Source organism: Ischnura elegans, chromosome 3 (genome assembly GCF_921293095.1).
Source record: "Ischnura elegans chromosome 3, ioIscEleg1.1, whole genome shotgun sequence".
In the NCBI taxonomy this organism is placed as follows: Eukaryota; Metazoa; Arthropoda; class Insecta; order Odonata; family Coenagrionidae; genus Ischnura; species Ischnura elegans.
Window position 1 is genome coordinate 130,980,353 of NC_060248.1, and position 15,599 is coordinate 130,995,951.

The 15,599-nt window shown below is 40.6% G+C and overlaps 1 protein-coding gene across 1 annotated transcript in view; it reads left to right on the plus strand.

The window, feature by feature from the left end:
- LOC124155286 (zinc finger SWIM domain-containing protein 5-like) overlaps positions 1-15,599 on the plus strand; it is a 202,410-nt gene that overhangs the window by 181,614 nt on the left and 5,197 nt on the right. The window contains exons 3-17 of the mRNA XM_046529003.1: positions 3,228-3,355; positions 3,850-3,993; positions 4,784-4,932; positions 5,072-5,222; positions 5,998-6,170; positions 6,551-6,708; positions 7,156-7,355; positions 8,339-8,956; positions 10,060-10,259; positions 10,965-11,233; positions 12,351-12,544; positions 13,402-13,565; positions 14,225-14,372; positions 14,497-14,615; positions 15,149-15,367. Of these exons, the coding sequence (XP_046384959.1) occupies positions 3,228-3,355; positions 3,850-3,993; positions 4,784-4,932; positions 5,072-5,222; positions 5,998-6,170; positions 6,551-6,708; positions 7,156-7,355; positions 8,339-8,956; positions 10,060-10,259; positions 10,965-11,233; positions 12,351-12,544; positions 13,402-13,565; positions 14,225-14,372; positions 14,497-14,615; positions 15,149-15,367 (3,034 nt within the window). The remainder of the gene's footprint in view (positions 1-3,227; positions 3,356-3,849; positions 3,994-4,783; positions 4,933-5,071; positions 5,223-5,997; positions 6,171-6,550; positions 6,709-7,155; positions 7,356-8,338; positions 8,957-10,059; positions 10,260-10,964; positions 11,234-12,350; positions 12,545-13,401; positions 13,566-14,224; positions 14,373-14,496; positions 14,616-15,148; positions 15,368-15,599) is intronic.

Below are 15,599 nucleotides of genomic sequence, written 5' to 3' on the forward strand. Positions count from 1 at the left end.
ACTCCATGGAAACCTACCTTAATCGGTAGAATAATATAATAGATAATAATATTATCGTATTTTTCAAATTTGCCGTCGTGGACAAGGGCCGGTTGCGACGCCGCTCTCCTTCTTTCCCCTGTGTAAGGGTGCTGATTGTGCACTGCCCAATGCCCATGTGTTGAAGAGCGCCTATAGTAAGACCGCGGAATAGGTACTTATTCCATAGGTCCCTATTATGTGGTAAGACCTCAGAGCATTGGCGGATTTAGGGGGGCGTGGCTTGGTATTACCCATATTTGTCATTGAAATATTTTTAGTAACATTGAAACCTCAATTTCGATTTTCCTGTAATTTCGATTAACTAATTGATTCCTCGGACGCTCAAAAAAATAAATAAGATTTTTAATACTGTTATAATTACGTTCGTTTTATTTTGTGCATTACGGAGCCTCAGTCATTTAATTTAATGTTAATAACTTTCATATCAAAATAGAATATTTTCTGCAGTAATTGTTGTATTTTGTTTTTAATCTCAAATATGAGTCCGACCCTTGTCCCCCTCCCCTGCCTCGGACTTGGATCATTTGGCCGTTAAAAGGTCAGGCAATCAGCGACAACATTATTTGCCAGTTGGATGAAGGGGAATGGGGTACCATAGGAGCAAATACGACGAAGCTAATATTAAAAATTACGAAGCAAATGTGACGGCTTTTGTTTACATTACCTAGGTGATCGGAATGATATCGATAAGTTTCCATCTAGAGTTAGAGTAAAATTCAGATAATTTAGTACCTATTTAACAGAGTTCTTCCCATTATTTACTTGCGGGTGAAATTAAACATTCCCATGAACTTCGTCCACAATCGCGCATCGTTCCTCATTTTTTTCCAATACGGTGTACTGTAGAAGCGAATTTATTTTTGGGTCACGCAGCGGAAATGAAATTGAAAACAATAAAACTTGTGATTGTTTCATTTTAACTCCAGAGTTCGTGAACAGTATAATGAGTAGGTAATAGATTTTCTTAAGAGTGGAAAATTTTCTTTACCTCAGCCGAATTAAGTGGCTCATTAACCAGCGTTTCCCATCGGTCGTAGTTTTCAATGTTCTGATGATCTATAATAATCCCGTGGCCGTACTATAATAACTGATGCGCCCGTCGTATTTCATCCGGAGGTCCATCTCCTCTGGCAACGTCCTCACTGCCATCCAGATTTTCGTCCAATTTCGTGTCCATTCACCTCGTAGCTGTCAGCCATCGCACCGCATTTTCGCGAATTGAGGAATCTCTTATTTCAGTCAAATGATTTTTCCTTTAGATGATTGTGAAATAGGCTTTATATTTAAATGTGGTGCCAACTACTCGGGCATATGTTTTAAGTTTTATTGCAACTATTGATGCGAATATTGTTGAAATAAACTCCACTTATGATTACTATTCATAAACATTTCTTGTCTATTAACCTTTCACCTAAAAAGTCTCAAAATGTGCTCCCACGTATACATCATTCGCGGTCCGTATATGTTTTGGAAGTATTCATCGGAAAATAATCCATTCGAAATGTCCGAATTTTCGAGATGGAAGAGGCACCCAGTGTAATTTATTTCGGTGGTAATTGAGGGCAATGTAAAGCTTTCCACATGCCGTAAGACACACCAGGCAACGCCAGCCTGTAGATAAGGGCTTTGCCATCATTCGAGCCGGCGGCATTAAAATTTAAACATGGGCGCAGGAATTGGAGTCGGATGCATGGGCGTACTCAGCGAGGGGAAAGGGGCGGGGCGCAGCTGCCCCCCCCCCCCTAGAAGCAAAAATTGCAAAAGTCTTTAATCAAAATCAGTACTGAATGGAAACGTTAAGTATTCAACAAATTTTCTTTAAACCCACGAAAAATGATATATATTAGTATAAAATATGTAACTAAAATAAAACTTTTTCAAGGAAATAATCTCATAATTCCCATGGCTTGCCCCCACCCCTAGACCATGGCTTTACCCCCCCCCCCCTCCCAGTTATATTCCTGGGTACGCCCTTGGTCGGATGCTACAAAATACGATATTTCCGCAGATTCAAACGTCTGATGACTTTTTTCTTAATGACTTTTTTCTTTGCCGTTTTTAATAGCGGCGTGGAAATTAGTGGATATGGACCGAAGCGCTTTCCTATTCGATATGTGAGAATAATTTATGAGCTATTCCAGCTATATAATAATCTTCCATGTGCCGTTTTCACGTCTTCAGTTTATCGTGGGAAATGACTGGTAGACTAGGGAGAATTAATGGCCCCGCTGCAGTGGGCTGAAATAAAATAAAGCTTACTAAAACCTCAAAAATATATTTTTTTTGTTACGGAAGTTGAACCTCTACTTCGTTGTTGTCATTGTATTAATATTAATTCATGTGGTGACGTATACTATTTGCGATTCGTTAACGCAACAAATTACATGGTCCCAATACAGTGGCGGATACAGATGGGGGGCGCAGGGGGCGCGCGCCCCCCCTTGCAGTGCCGCCCGCAATGCCGAACATTGCAGACCCACAACTGTAACTACTTTATATCGTCAGATGGTCTTTTCTTATATACGTGTATAAAGAGTTTGAATAAAACTTGGTTAAACTTTGCGCGTGTCTTGATTCATTTTTTATTGCGATAAAAACCAACGTTGCTCCAGATATCTTTTGCGCCCCTCCTTGAGTTTTTTTTTTTGTATCCGCTATAGGTCCCCAAGTTGAATAATCATAAAATTTTTCTCCGAGATTCGCCATATTCGCCTTCTTCTTACCTTCTTAGAGTTCTTACCTTCCGTCCCATCAAAACGCGTCTCGCATTCAGAGGGTGAATGCATTGAATTTCTAAGCCTCCACGGAAGGGTTTAACCTTTGAGCATTTTTGATGGATGGCGTATGTGCGTGAGATCGGTGTAGTAAGTTGTTGCACTTCCCTTTGAATGTTGAGGGATCCAATCATAGCGTCAAAAAATATCATTTCCTTGAATATCCAGTGGATATTCTTGCTTATTTTGAGAAATGTGTCACCTTTGAAACGACAGTTTGTTTCGTCATTCATTCTCTGATTGCATGTTTACACCAACAAATGGAGAAGGGTTGTAAATATGCTATCCTGAATTTTAGAAAAATAGACGAAATATCTCATGCATAAACTTGATAAGTGCTGTGTATTAAATAATGATTCGTCTCGAAGTATGGATTCCGATACTAATTGATATTCCATTTCTCCTCAACAGGTGCAAAATTACTGGAGTTGCCTGCACTTGTGACACCAAAGATATCTTTTGGTGCCAGCACGTGGTGGCATTGGCACTGTACAGAATTCGCAACGCTGAAACCGTCCCACTCCATGTACCAATCTCTGGTGAGTCCCCTTTGGCATTTTTGACCTTATTTGACCTTGTTGCTACTGTGAGCCACAATGAGCACAAGTCCCATGATTTCTTGCTCATGCCGAAGTCTAATTCTTTCTATGCTAGGATAAAGATTAATTATTGATCGATTACATCATTTGAAGAATTGAATTGGTTTTTAATTATAATAAGAGAGTTGAAATGTTATTTATCTATCAGCTGATGAATTTGCAGAATTACCTATTTTTGTTCTAATTCCGCACCTGTTACTTTGAAAATGGACACAGTCCTATACATATATCAAATATTCATACGGAAGACGAATTCTTTCTATGTTTTTGAAATAAAAATTAATTTTTAGTGAATGATTTATCTTGCAGAATTAAATCAGCTTCAATGATCATCAAAGGATTGGGTTGCTATTTATCTATGAAAATATTAAAGTTCTTGCATTATTACTTACATATTTTTTTTACTGATTTCTCCTCTCGGACTTCTCTTGCAGAAACTCTTCTCCGAATGGATAGACAACAATTGCAGAAATTTGCTCAGTACCTGATAGCGGAACACCATACAGAATTGCTGCCTACAGCGCAGAGACTGGCCAATGAACTCTTGCGTGATGGATCTGAAATGAATAGAATTCCAGGTGAGTGCTGTAGTCTTGGGCTGACATACTTTTAGTCCAAGTCAAGCAATAGAACTCGAAATATTTCTCAGATGTTATTTCACCCATTCCAGCATTCAACCAAATTTATTGTATGGACCAGTGTATTAGGCTTTGGATTTTATTTTCCTTAATAGAGTTTTTAAAATTGAATGGCAATTTAAATTTGTTAGTATATTTATTCTAGTATGGATGATGCATGGAAATCAGCAATTAGAGGCAGATTAAGGGGGTGGGCCCTGTACAATTTCTGGAAAAATATAAAAAATGCCAATATTTGAGGTGGCTTTCCAATTTTTTAAATTCACAAGCTTAAAAATCCATGTTTAAAAATACATGATGAGTATCTAACAGAAATTTGTCTTCGAATGTCAGCCCTCAAGATGCATTATCACTGAGAGACATTGAATGCCACCAAGTGTCACGGAAAGTAATGACCCCCTAAAATAATGATTGTAATCCACCCCTGGTGGGAATCAATAGTTTCTTTTGTCATCTAATGAGCACCTAAGGATCTCAATTTATGCCCTGAAGATGTAAAAAGAATAGATGCTGATGTTTTTAAATTTTTGGAATATTGAGGAAGAATAATTATGTTGTCTATCGATTTAGAGTGTAAAATTTGTGAAAATCTCTTGTTTAAATTTTGGAAGCTATCAGGCTGTGAAATGTTCTCGGGGTGGAGTTGGGCTATATTCCTTAACTGAAGGAGTCATGTTTCTTTCTTCTATTAACCCAAAGTAATCCCTTCCTTACGTTTCTCTGCCTTCAGGTGCCCCCGACCCCACAGCGGGGGCGAGCGCTGATGAAGACCAGAGCTGGCATTTAGACGAGGAGCAGGTTTGCAAGCAAGTTAAGGCACACCTTGCGCAAGGAGAGTTTTATGACACCAACCGAGAGCTCAATTCACTCTTCACCAAGGTAAGTTCTGTACATAATGAGAAATGGCCCTAATATTTACCTTACTGCTATTCTGTGGATTATCTTATGCGAAACCAACAGAACGAAGGATTATTAGTGTGATTTTTATGGTTAATATCTCATCTCTTTTTTTTTACAGGTGAGGGAAATGATGCGTGCAAGAGATTCCAATGGGGCCAGGATGTTAACGTTAATAACGGAGCAATTCTTGGCTGATCCCAGACTACCAGTGTGGAAGACCCAAGCTACCCCCATGACGGACAAATGCAGGCAACTATGGGATCAATTAGGTATGTAGTACCATTATATGTATTGTGTTTTCATGCATTGACATGAGTTCCACCTTTATGGTTGAGTCGCCCAAATTGTTCCATCGCAGAAGAATGGGGGGAGATATCCCTGGCAAATGCTCATGTCGCTGTGTGAATTGTGGGATCATAGCCAATTAACCACAGTACTCATCATCGCCTTCTTGCAGGGAAACCTTGGGAATGCTTAAAGTTAAACTGCTCTTTTAAAATCATCCCCATTAGCTAACTTCAATATTGCATGTGGAGATGCCATGACCACAGCCAACTATACATGCAATAAATTATCACTGCAAATTCTCATTAGGAGGTGCACATAAGGACATATGTATACATAAAAGATGGTTGCCAAAAACAAATGTAATGAATTATGTATATGCTTAGCAGTCGCTTGTCCAATTTCTGCTCATAATTTACAACCCACACCCTCAATCTTGCCGTGCAACATTTTCACCTTGACATAAATCACCAGGAATCCCTTGAAATAGTATTCTTTTTTTCCATACCTCACATTTAGAGTTCATTCCAGACATTCTCTTGGCTGGAGTGTTTTATTTATCTCCCGCTATTGGGGTTTTTCCTTGCTTTTGAGGCAGCCTTACCCAGTACTCATTTTTCATCCCTTCAATCTGCCACGAGACAATTTTGGCTGGCTCAACTGTATAAAGGGGAATATGTGCAAGCAAGAAAATGCATGCGTATAATATGTGCAAGTGAAATAATATCGCCCTCATGAAATCTTTTTTTGTGATTGCAGGAGCGCTGTGGGTGTGTATTGCCTTGAATCCTGAGTTTGGAAGTGGGAAAACGGTGGCTTATGCGAACAAGCGTCACTGGAAGACATTGCTGGAGAGGTGGTCTCAATTGGACGCGTGCCCCCTGGAGGAGGAGCCTGACTTCAGACCTCAGCCCATGCCTGGAGTTAGGAATGTACGTGACGTTTCAGATTGATCATTCGTGACTTTTAAACAGAAATGCATCTATCTTGATTTCTCTGGGGTTCACATGAGACTTTGACTGTGAGATTTTCAAACCAATTTTTATGTCAAATTTAATCTTCAAGTTTATTTTCATTGATACGCAATTAAATCAAAAAGGTCAACTGACTACAGTATAATATTGTCTTTGTGGTTTGACTGAAAAATGCAGGCATATCAAAAGCTTTTGAAATTGGAAGCACACTGTATTTATTTGGAGATGGGAAACATACAAGAGCTAACATTATTGTGCAATGATTTTTCATCCGTCTCTTTTTAATTCCTTTTTCTTGCTTTGGATGACGTGACCTTTGAGTTTATTTGTTTATTCAGTTGCTGGGAGCCTTGGACTCGAGCGATAGCAGTTCCGACGATGAAGAGGGAGGCCAGCGACCCAGGGGTGGCCGTGGCAATGACCGAGGCAACAGAAGGGGTGGGCCAAGGGGCTCCCGTCAAAGGCACAACCAACGCCCACGCACCATATTCCATCGGTGAGCGTATTGCCATTCTTGGCCTCCCCCATTTCTGCTGGTCTACTTTATTGGTTGCCAGTTTACGTCAGTGCAGCATGCATTGGATTCTTTGAATCTATTAGGGCTTCTGCATGTCATTCACCATCTTATTATTAAGAAAACTTACATCTCTATAAAGAGTTTTACTTGCATAGATGTGCAGTCATCAGGTAAGAATGAAAGACTGGAGAGTTTCATTCTAACTGGAGCCAATTTATGTGTAGTTTATTTAAGCATTTATTTTGCCGCTTCAATTGTCTTCTCTTAAAGCAAAAATCTTGTGTGATTGACATGTGGCATAAGTTCTGAAGCTGTTATAAATAACCTAGATCTGCCAATATATATTCCTTTTTTTGTGCATGAAGGATTGAATATCATTTACTGCCATTTTGGATCTTACACTGACATTTACCTATTTTGTCACAGGGCTCTGGATGCTGTCGAGATGCCGTGGGACAATGTCCATCTTAAGAGAATACTGTCAGGGGACTCGTACTGCAGCCACACTCCGGCAGAATCGTCTTGCTACTACACTTCCCCAGTCCCATGCTCCTCCTCTTCCTCGTATTCATCCTCATCCTCTTCCACCAGCATGTTCAACTCCCAGGGACATCCTCTTTGGCATGGTGAGTCTTCCACGACAAATTTTTAGATATAAGTTCTCGTGCTTTGTAAAGTTTGGCATTGAAATTTGCAATCACGGATATGCATTTGCAGTCATCAATTGCAGTGGCACAGAGAGCTCTGGGGGGTTTCAGGGGATCCCCCCCAGAGCTCAGAAATTTTTTTAAGTTTAATCCATTTTACTCAATTGGATTGATATAACTAATATAATAGTGTAAGGATCAATAAAATATCCCTCAGAAAGCCGTAAAACTCACCATTTTGAACCATTTATCTTAAAATTCGGCAATTTATCAATCCCGCACCTACCACTTATCCTGGTGGGTATTCCATACCCCACACACCCCAGTATTAGTTGCACCTAAACCCCCCCTGCCTTAATTCCTAGCTGTGCCCCTAATCAATTGTCCTTGCGTTTATATGTAGATGGTTTGATTGAGAGCATGATGTGGAAGAAATTTATCTTTGTCTCCTTCTCCTTATCCTCTACCTCTTAAGTACACAATTGTGATTCACTGTTTATCTTCTGTTTTGGAGGTTAACAAGGCAATGGGACAAGTGATTTAAATGAGATTTTTTTTCATGAGTGGGTGAATTTCTATTTTTACAAATTATGTTGTTGACTTAATTGGCTCAAATGTTGCGGGTACAATTTCTAACATCAATCTTGGATGCCCCTTCTCATTTATTCTACTTTAAATGTGGTAAATATTTTTCATGAATGTTGCATTAATTTTTTCTCACTGCCACTGCTCTGAAATACATACTCGGGTGTAAATTTTGGCATTGAACTTTGCTATTACTAAGAGTGATATTTAGAGAGCCTCATGTTGTAATATTATGGAGATATGTTTGAAACATTGTCTGATAGCCACTTTTGCTTGTTTTTTGGCATCAAGTTTTGACGTCCCTACGTAATGCACCCCATTGTAATATTTTTCTCATGCTCGATAGTTTTAACGATCTCCCGTCCCTCTCTCTGCAGAGCCCCTCCCATTGGCAGCTGCGCGAGTGGACGCACTGCGCTCCCACGGCCACCAGAGCGAAGCCCTGCGCCTCGCGGTGTCCATCGTGAGGACAATGAAGCACCAGCAGCAGGTGGCACAGCGCCGTTGGTACCACCACCAGCAGCAGCAACTCCAGCACCAGCCCCACGTCTCGTCTCTGCCCTCGTCGAGCGCCATGGCGTCCTACTACCACCACCACCATCACCACCACCACCCCACCTCCTCCTCCTCCTCCTACGCTGCTCACTCATCTTCGTCGTACGCCCACTCGTCTTCGTACGCCTCGCAGTCGTACGCCCCCTCCACCTCCTCCTCCTACTCGTCCCACCCCTCTTCCAGTGGGGCCTCTTCGTCGTCGTCGTATCGCAATGGGGCTGGGGCCTCCTCGTCCTCCTCCTCCTCCACTTCCTCATCCAGGCCTTGGCCCTCGTCTTCGGGGCGTGGGGGCGGGGATGCGGGAGGACTGGTGGGCGGGGGAGGGAGCTGGGGGGACGGGTGGGTGGGCCACCCCTTGGACCCCGTCGGCTGTCTCTTCGACACGCTTGCCGAGGCTTCCATCTTGCCCGATGAGTACATGAGGACTCCTGCCTACTTTGGTGAGTGGCTTCCTTCATTCGTCACGTTCAGTGGTGGATCCAGAGAGGGGCTGAGGGATGGACCCTCCTTATTGGGCATCCAATTTACTCAAGATAATATATGGTAATTTCAGGGTTCCCACTCCACCATGAAAACCTTAAAGCCGTGAATAAGTCGTGAATTTCGTCTATTGTGAAAAACCTGGAAATAGCCGTGAATCTCGTCATAAAACCTTAAAAATCTCTCAAACTTATAGAAAAAGATCTATAACTGACAGATCAAAAGAAAAAAAAGATGTTTCAATCATGTTTCAAGGCCGAGCCACGTACAGACACTGTCCACACATTTGTCTCCACACGTATATTCGCAGTGCAATTATTGGTCCTTGTGCCATGACGACACATTGACCTTGAGCCTGTGATTGGAAGACGGCAAACAAAGTGTTCATTAACCCCGGGGAAAATCAAGACACTTCTTTACTTCCCTACATCACTGCTCCCTCCATTTTGCCACTCACAACCTTAAGCTTCACCTAAATTTTGAGATCGATAGGTGACATAATGAGAAAGAGCACTTTCATTGCTATGTTTGAATTCATGGCGCCTGTTGCGATTGATAAATTTTTAATTGTTATGTCATCAATGTTTCTGCCTAAAATGGCTTATCAACAGACCGTGAATTTGACGATATTTATACCATGAAAAGCTGGAAAAACCCATGAATTTTATAATTTAGTTAGAGTGGGAACCCTGTGCATAATTTGGTTCACTACTGCTGGGATGTTACCCCCATGGCTCCCTATCCTGGATCCAGAACTGATAATGTTCACTCATTGGTGGCAGTTGACTAGGCAGGCAAAGTGGTCCATTGATTTTTGAACAATCCAGAAATACTAAGGGAAATTTTAAGTCCTGAAACACGAAGCCATTTTTCATTTCGTGTTATAAGTACATAATGACTCAATTCTTGAGCTGATTTAACATTTGCTGTAAATATAGCAATCTATTGATTTTTTAGTGAAAATTGCCTATCTGTAGCTATCAAATGTATTTTTGCTTTAACTTCTAATCCATCGTAAATTGCTTTTTCGTATAGTTTGTTATTTTTATTTTTTGTCCCACAGATCCAGTTGGCATGATGGAGGAGGCTGCGGCTGCAGCAACTGTTGCCAATAGTGGTTCCAAGCCGCCTCCACCTCGCTATCATCACGTGCAAGTCCACGGCTCTAGAGACCGATCGGAAACCTACTTGACGCTGGCCGTTGAAGTTGCTCTCATGGGATTGGGTCAGCAGAGGCCAATGCCACGTGGACTCTATGCTCAGGTTGGCATCTAGTGTTTACAACTGACAAATACACTGTTAAAAACTGATTCAGGTTCACTTTATTTCCCATGATGCACAATTGAATGTGTGGGCTAAAATATCCAATATGACTTTGAGTAAGGAAGTGGTCTCCTGTTGAGGTGATTTTGATAATTACAATTGTCATCATTAACTTATGTACTGAATTTTCTGCATACAACTTTTCTGTTCATGATTCTGCTGGACAGGTTGATGAACCAATTGGCACTTTAAGAGAGTGTATCAGAATTTTAAATATATCGAATATTATTAAAATAAATTATTTAAATTTCACACTAATAATATGTAATGAGCATTGGTGTGAGTAATAGTTTTCAATTTTTGAAAATATGGTGAAAATTGAATGATCAAAGAAAAAAGTTGACCCAGGTATAACCTTTAATTGTCTTTTTCTGGGTTACTATACCGTAAAATGATTGTGTGAATCAATACCTGTTGTTGCTTGTATTTATATAAGCTGTGCACTATAAAAAGTTGTTCTTATTTCTCTTGCTCCTATTCCCTTGAACTAACCTAATCGCACATCATGATGAGATTGATCTGCATTTTCTGATTGTTAGAAACAGTAGTACCCAATTCTCTTGGGTATTAATATTTTGTCCAGAAAGAATGGAATCAATGTAACCTGAAATTTTACATTCACGACTTGCTTTTTTGTTCCTGAAGGAGAAGGGTAGGAAGCAAGAGGAGAGGCTAATAGCTAAGCTGCAGGAGGTTGAGGCTGGGACGATTGGCGAAGGAGGGGGGAGCAGGTCGTTGGCTGGAGTCCTGTGTCGCCAGGCAGTGGCGCTCCTCGAAAGTGGCCCGACAAGTGGCCTTGGGCAGTACGTCCATCCCGAGTCGGTGCCAATGCACACGTTCGCTCGCTTCCTCTTCCTTGCCCTCCTGCCTCACCACCCGGACCTCGCCTACCGAGTTGGACTACGAGCAATCAGGTACGAATACTAATTTGGATGTTAAGGGATTTTTGTAGCGTTAACTGGCTCTGGAAAACTCAACTATAACATTACTTAACTCCTAACTTGAAATTTTGAATTGTGTCATGGTTGCAGATATTTGATTTAAGGCCGTTTTACACGGGGTACGGAACTGCGCAGGTTAGAGCTGCATTATTTTCTAAAATGGCGTGGAATTGCACGAATACATGAACAAAATTAGAACAGGGGCTATTTTGCCGTCTCGCACCCACGCATTCTCGCATGTGTTCTAGCAATTCACCACTTTACACGATGCAATTTCGATTGCACCTTCGCACGTACGTCAGATTGTGCAATTCCGTGTACCGTGTAAAACGGCCTTAATATTGCCTTGATGAGATTTACAATGCTGCTACACCCCTATTTTTTTTGAGGCCCTGAATTGGGATTTATCTCACTACATTATAAATATTCTTTCAGTGCTAGAATTGATCATTTACAATAAATTTACTGGAGAGCATTCAAACTTAGACCTATGTACTATGTTAGTACTATGTATCCTGTATTAGTACTATGCTATCCTGATTTAATGATTTTCTTTTGAATAATGTGTATTTTTGTGTTACTCTTTTGTGACGAACCTTGTAGCAAGGGTAATTCTTGCCTACAATCCAGCCGGCGAGAGTTGTCCGATGGCACTTTAAAAGGAGAACCCTGCGCCAGCACGGTTTGCAGCCAATCGCTGTCCCCCAAATGCACCTCACACCCTTGCCTAGTCATACAACGTTATCACGTGCGCATGAAGCACTGAAACAAGCCTGAACCACCAAAACAAGCCCTTTCTGCGAATCGCCAAAACAAAGGATTCTTCCTTTGGATCATTCACGCTCGTCGTCCCTTCTGGCTGCTTTCTTCACGGAACCCTTTTGTTTACATGTTATGTGGGCATTTCCCTTTCTTACCTGGCAACCCTGCCCCCTACCCCTTCTAGCTGTCAATGGACAACTCTCGGCGGCCGTACTGTAGTTTCTGGAACAAAAAATAATGTGCGCAGTAAAACATTTGCGTTTGTTGAATTATGTTTTTTTTATTGTCATGAGTGCTGAAGGAGGTGCTTCCTTTTCTTTTTGAACAGACTTCCCATTCTGGAGGAGCAGGACGACCGAATGGGGGATGAAGGTGGCGGAGGAGGGGGAGGGGGGGCTGGGGGTGGAGAGGGCGTGTCATCGCTCGTCCTCCGGAGCACCCACTACCCTCGCTGGTTCACCCTGGGACACATCGAAACGCAGCAGTGCGCTCTCGCGTCCACCATGCTCAATGCCACCAAAGGTTTGTCAAGTTTCATATGTATCATCAGTGATTCAGAGGAAAACGTTATAATGGGTTATTAACTTCCTGTAAGGATGTAGGAAATATCTGTGGACAAGCAGGCAGTGAACCTTTGTGGTGTCACCCCCTAGTGCACTGATAGTGGAAATATTCTTTGGAGGAAAAATCTGTTTCATCCTCAAGAATCAAGTTTGTCAAATCACTCATTCATTTCTGTGGGGGAAGATGGCACCCTGATCAGTGAAGTGGATGAAGCATTTGGATTAATTTCTGGGATTCCCACTTTGAATTCAGGTCATGGGAAATGAGTTGTCATTTGTGAAATTTCCACACTGCCTTTCATAAATTGTCTGTAATTTACCTGAATTAGGATTTTCTGCCTATGAACATAGTTAGTCCTTTCAAGAAGTTGGCAACTCATGGATCGATTGTACCTTTCATTTGGTAGATGGCATTTGACTAATGGGATACTCTATTCTATTTATGCTTATACTATTCCTCTCTGCCTGTCTCAAATAGTAATGTTATTGATTTGACTATGCTGATCAATTCAGATTCCCTTCCCTGTAATCATAAATGATGTCAAATACCATCCTGTATTTACTAATTTTCTGTGTTTTAGAGGAACCATTTGATTTATTTTTATGTTTTTGGCCGTTATTCATAAAATTTTATCTTTCATCATGTGTTTCAATCCCAATGTGGGTTTTTAGTTTTCATGGTACGACCAAAATATTATACGGGAGAAATCGTCGATGCATGAAAAAATAAGATTGGATTCTCATTACGTTGCTCGTTGGGGGTGTCCTTCAATGTTGTTAAGTATGTTTAATAATCTGAATTGCTTTTCTCTGCAGGCGAAGTTGTGCGCCTCCGCCAAGTACTGGAATCACTGCAGCGACACATTCACAGCTCATCTCATCTCTTCAAACTGGCGCAGGATGCGTTCCGTTTTGCAACTCCGGAGAATGGACCAAGGCAACCAATGCTGCTCTCTGTTGCCTTTGAATTGGGATTACAGGTGATTGTCTCTTGTTTTGCAGCACTGCCTTATCCTCAGTTTTGCTGCAAGAATATTAGGGAGAATCTGTTTTGTAAAGTTATGTGTCCTGAATGATTTGCTCATTCATCTACAAACAGCTCAAACTACTGAAGATATGGATAAGAAATTTTTCAATGTTCCTTGTATATTGTATTGATGCACTAAGAAAGGATTTTTGCAAGAAACAATTTTTTGGGATGTTTTTACCCCATTGATGCCAACTTTTTGTCTCCCATACGAAAAGCATTGAATCCTGTGCATATTTTTTTTTGCATCTCCATAAGTTATTTATACTCGAGACACTTGGTGGTTATATATATGGTTGCTTGGAAAAATGCATGCAATATTTTATTCTTCTGTTAATTTTTTCATTATGCTTCGTTTTCTTTTGCATATAGTATACTAAATATCCTAATTCTATTATAACAATGGAAATTAACCATAGCAACCATTTATAAACATATACTTACTGCAGCAAAACTGCTTTTACTTAAGCACATTTAAAACAGTAAAACTCTGTTTTAATAATTGTACAGCCATATTTAATTTTTGACATTCTATGGGGTACATTTACTTGTTCCGTGTAAATTAAGATGAGTGATGAACAAAGAATTGCAACCGATTTGTCTATTTATTAGGTCCTGCGTAAAACGCACTCTTGCCACGATTGGCGCCGCCTGGAAATGGTTCGTTGGCTGGTGACCTGCGCCACCGAAGTTGGTGTGGATGCTCTTCTTTACATTATGCAGACTTGGTATCAACTTTTTACTCCAACAGAGGCTACTGGTGAGTAAATCTCGATTGTAGAATTAAAAAATGTGGCTGTTTTATGTTCTATAGCGTGGATATGGTATTGATATGTTATTGAGAGCTGAACTTTGTTATTAATGTGGAACAATATTTTTTTCAGGACCCGTTGCAACCACTATCATGTCGCATGCAACCATCTCTCGCCTCAATTTGACAATGGCTCAGCAAGAGGAACTTTCAGTTTGTGCCCGTTCGCTGGCACTTCAGTGCGCAACTAAAGTAAGTCCATTAAAAAGGCCTTGTAGCCTTGTTTCCTACTGTTATTAACCTCGTCAGATGATAAATTTATGCCGTTACTTGACCTCAATCTCATGAGGTAAGGAAACAATTCATTCTGACACTGATTGTCACCTTAGTACCCTATTTAAACGTCTTGAATTTCAATGGAATTCTTGGTAAAAATAATTTCACCTGTCACGTTTATTTGAGATAACATTAAATAAAAGAAGATTTACGTGCATCATTGAGATTCTGATATTTCATATTTTATATCATGTTTGGCAAAATTAGGAGAAGACTTATGTAAAATTTTAATGACAAAATAGACTCTTTCATTGCTTTTTCTCGTACTATCATTTGCTATGGAATAAAATACTGTTGTATCTTCTACCATTTTGCTGGCATAGCCTAAATTATGGCTGCAATTAGTTTTTGGTGCTCTGTTATATTTTCCATATAAATCACTAAAATATTTCTTCTCTGACGAAAAAAGTGCAAATCTAATACTATGTTAAATTTTCCTCTGAATCCAGGATCCCCCAAATTGTGCCTTGAATGCACTGACCCTCTGTGAAAGTGAATCGCTGGCTTTCCAGACTGCCTATCAAATAGTCGCGGACACCGCCTCTCATGCCATGACGTCCTCGCAGCTGTTCACCATAGCTCGCTACATGCAGCACCGAGGATATCCCCACCGAGCCTACAAGTTGGCCCTCCTCGCAATGAAGAAAGTGCACCTGGCTTACAATCAGGTACGTCCTCAAATATCAAAACTTCTCTTTAATAGCATACATGCATTGTTGAAGATTTTTTTTCAAGTTCAGACGCTCCTTTTGCTTTCATTATAACTGTTAATGAGACAGGATTAACAGTATATTTATGTTAAAATAGTTCTTGGTGTGTAGGTCAATGTATGTTATGCAAAAAAGTTTTAGCCAACGTTTCTGTTCATTTAAAACTATCATCAGGGCTTATTGATATCAA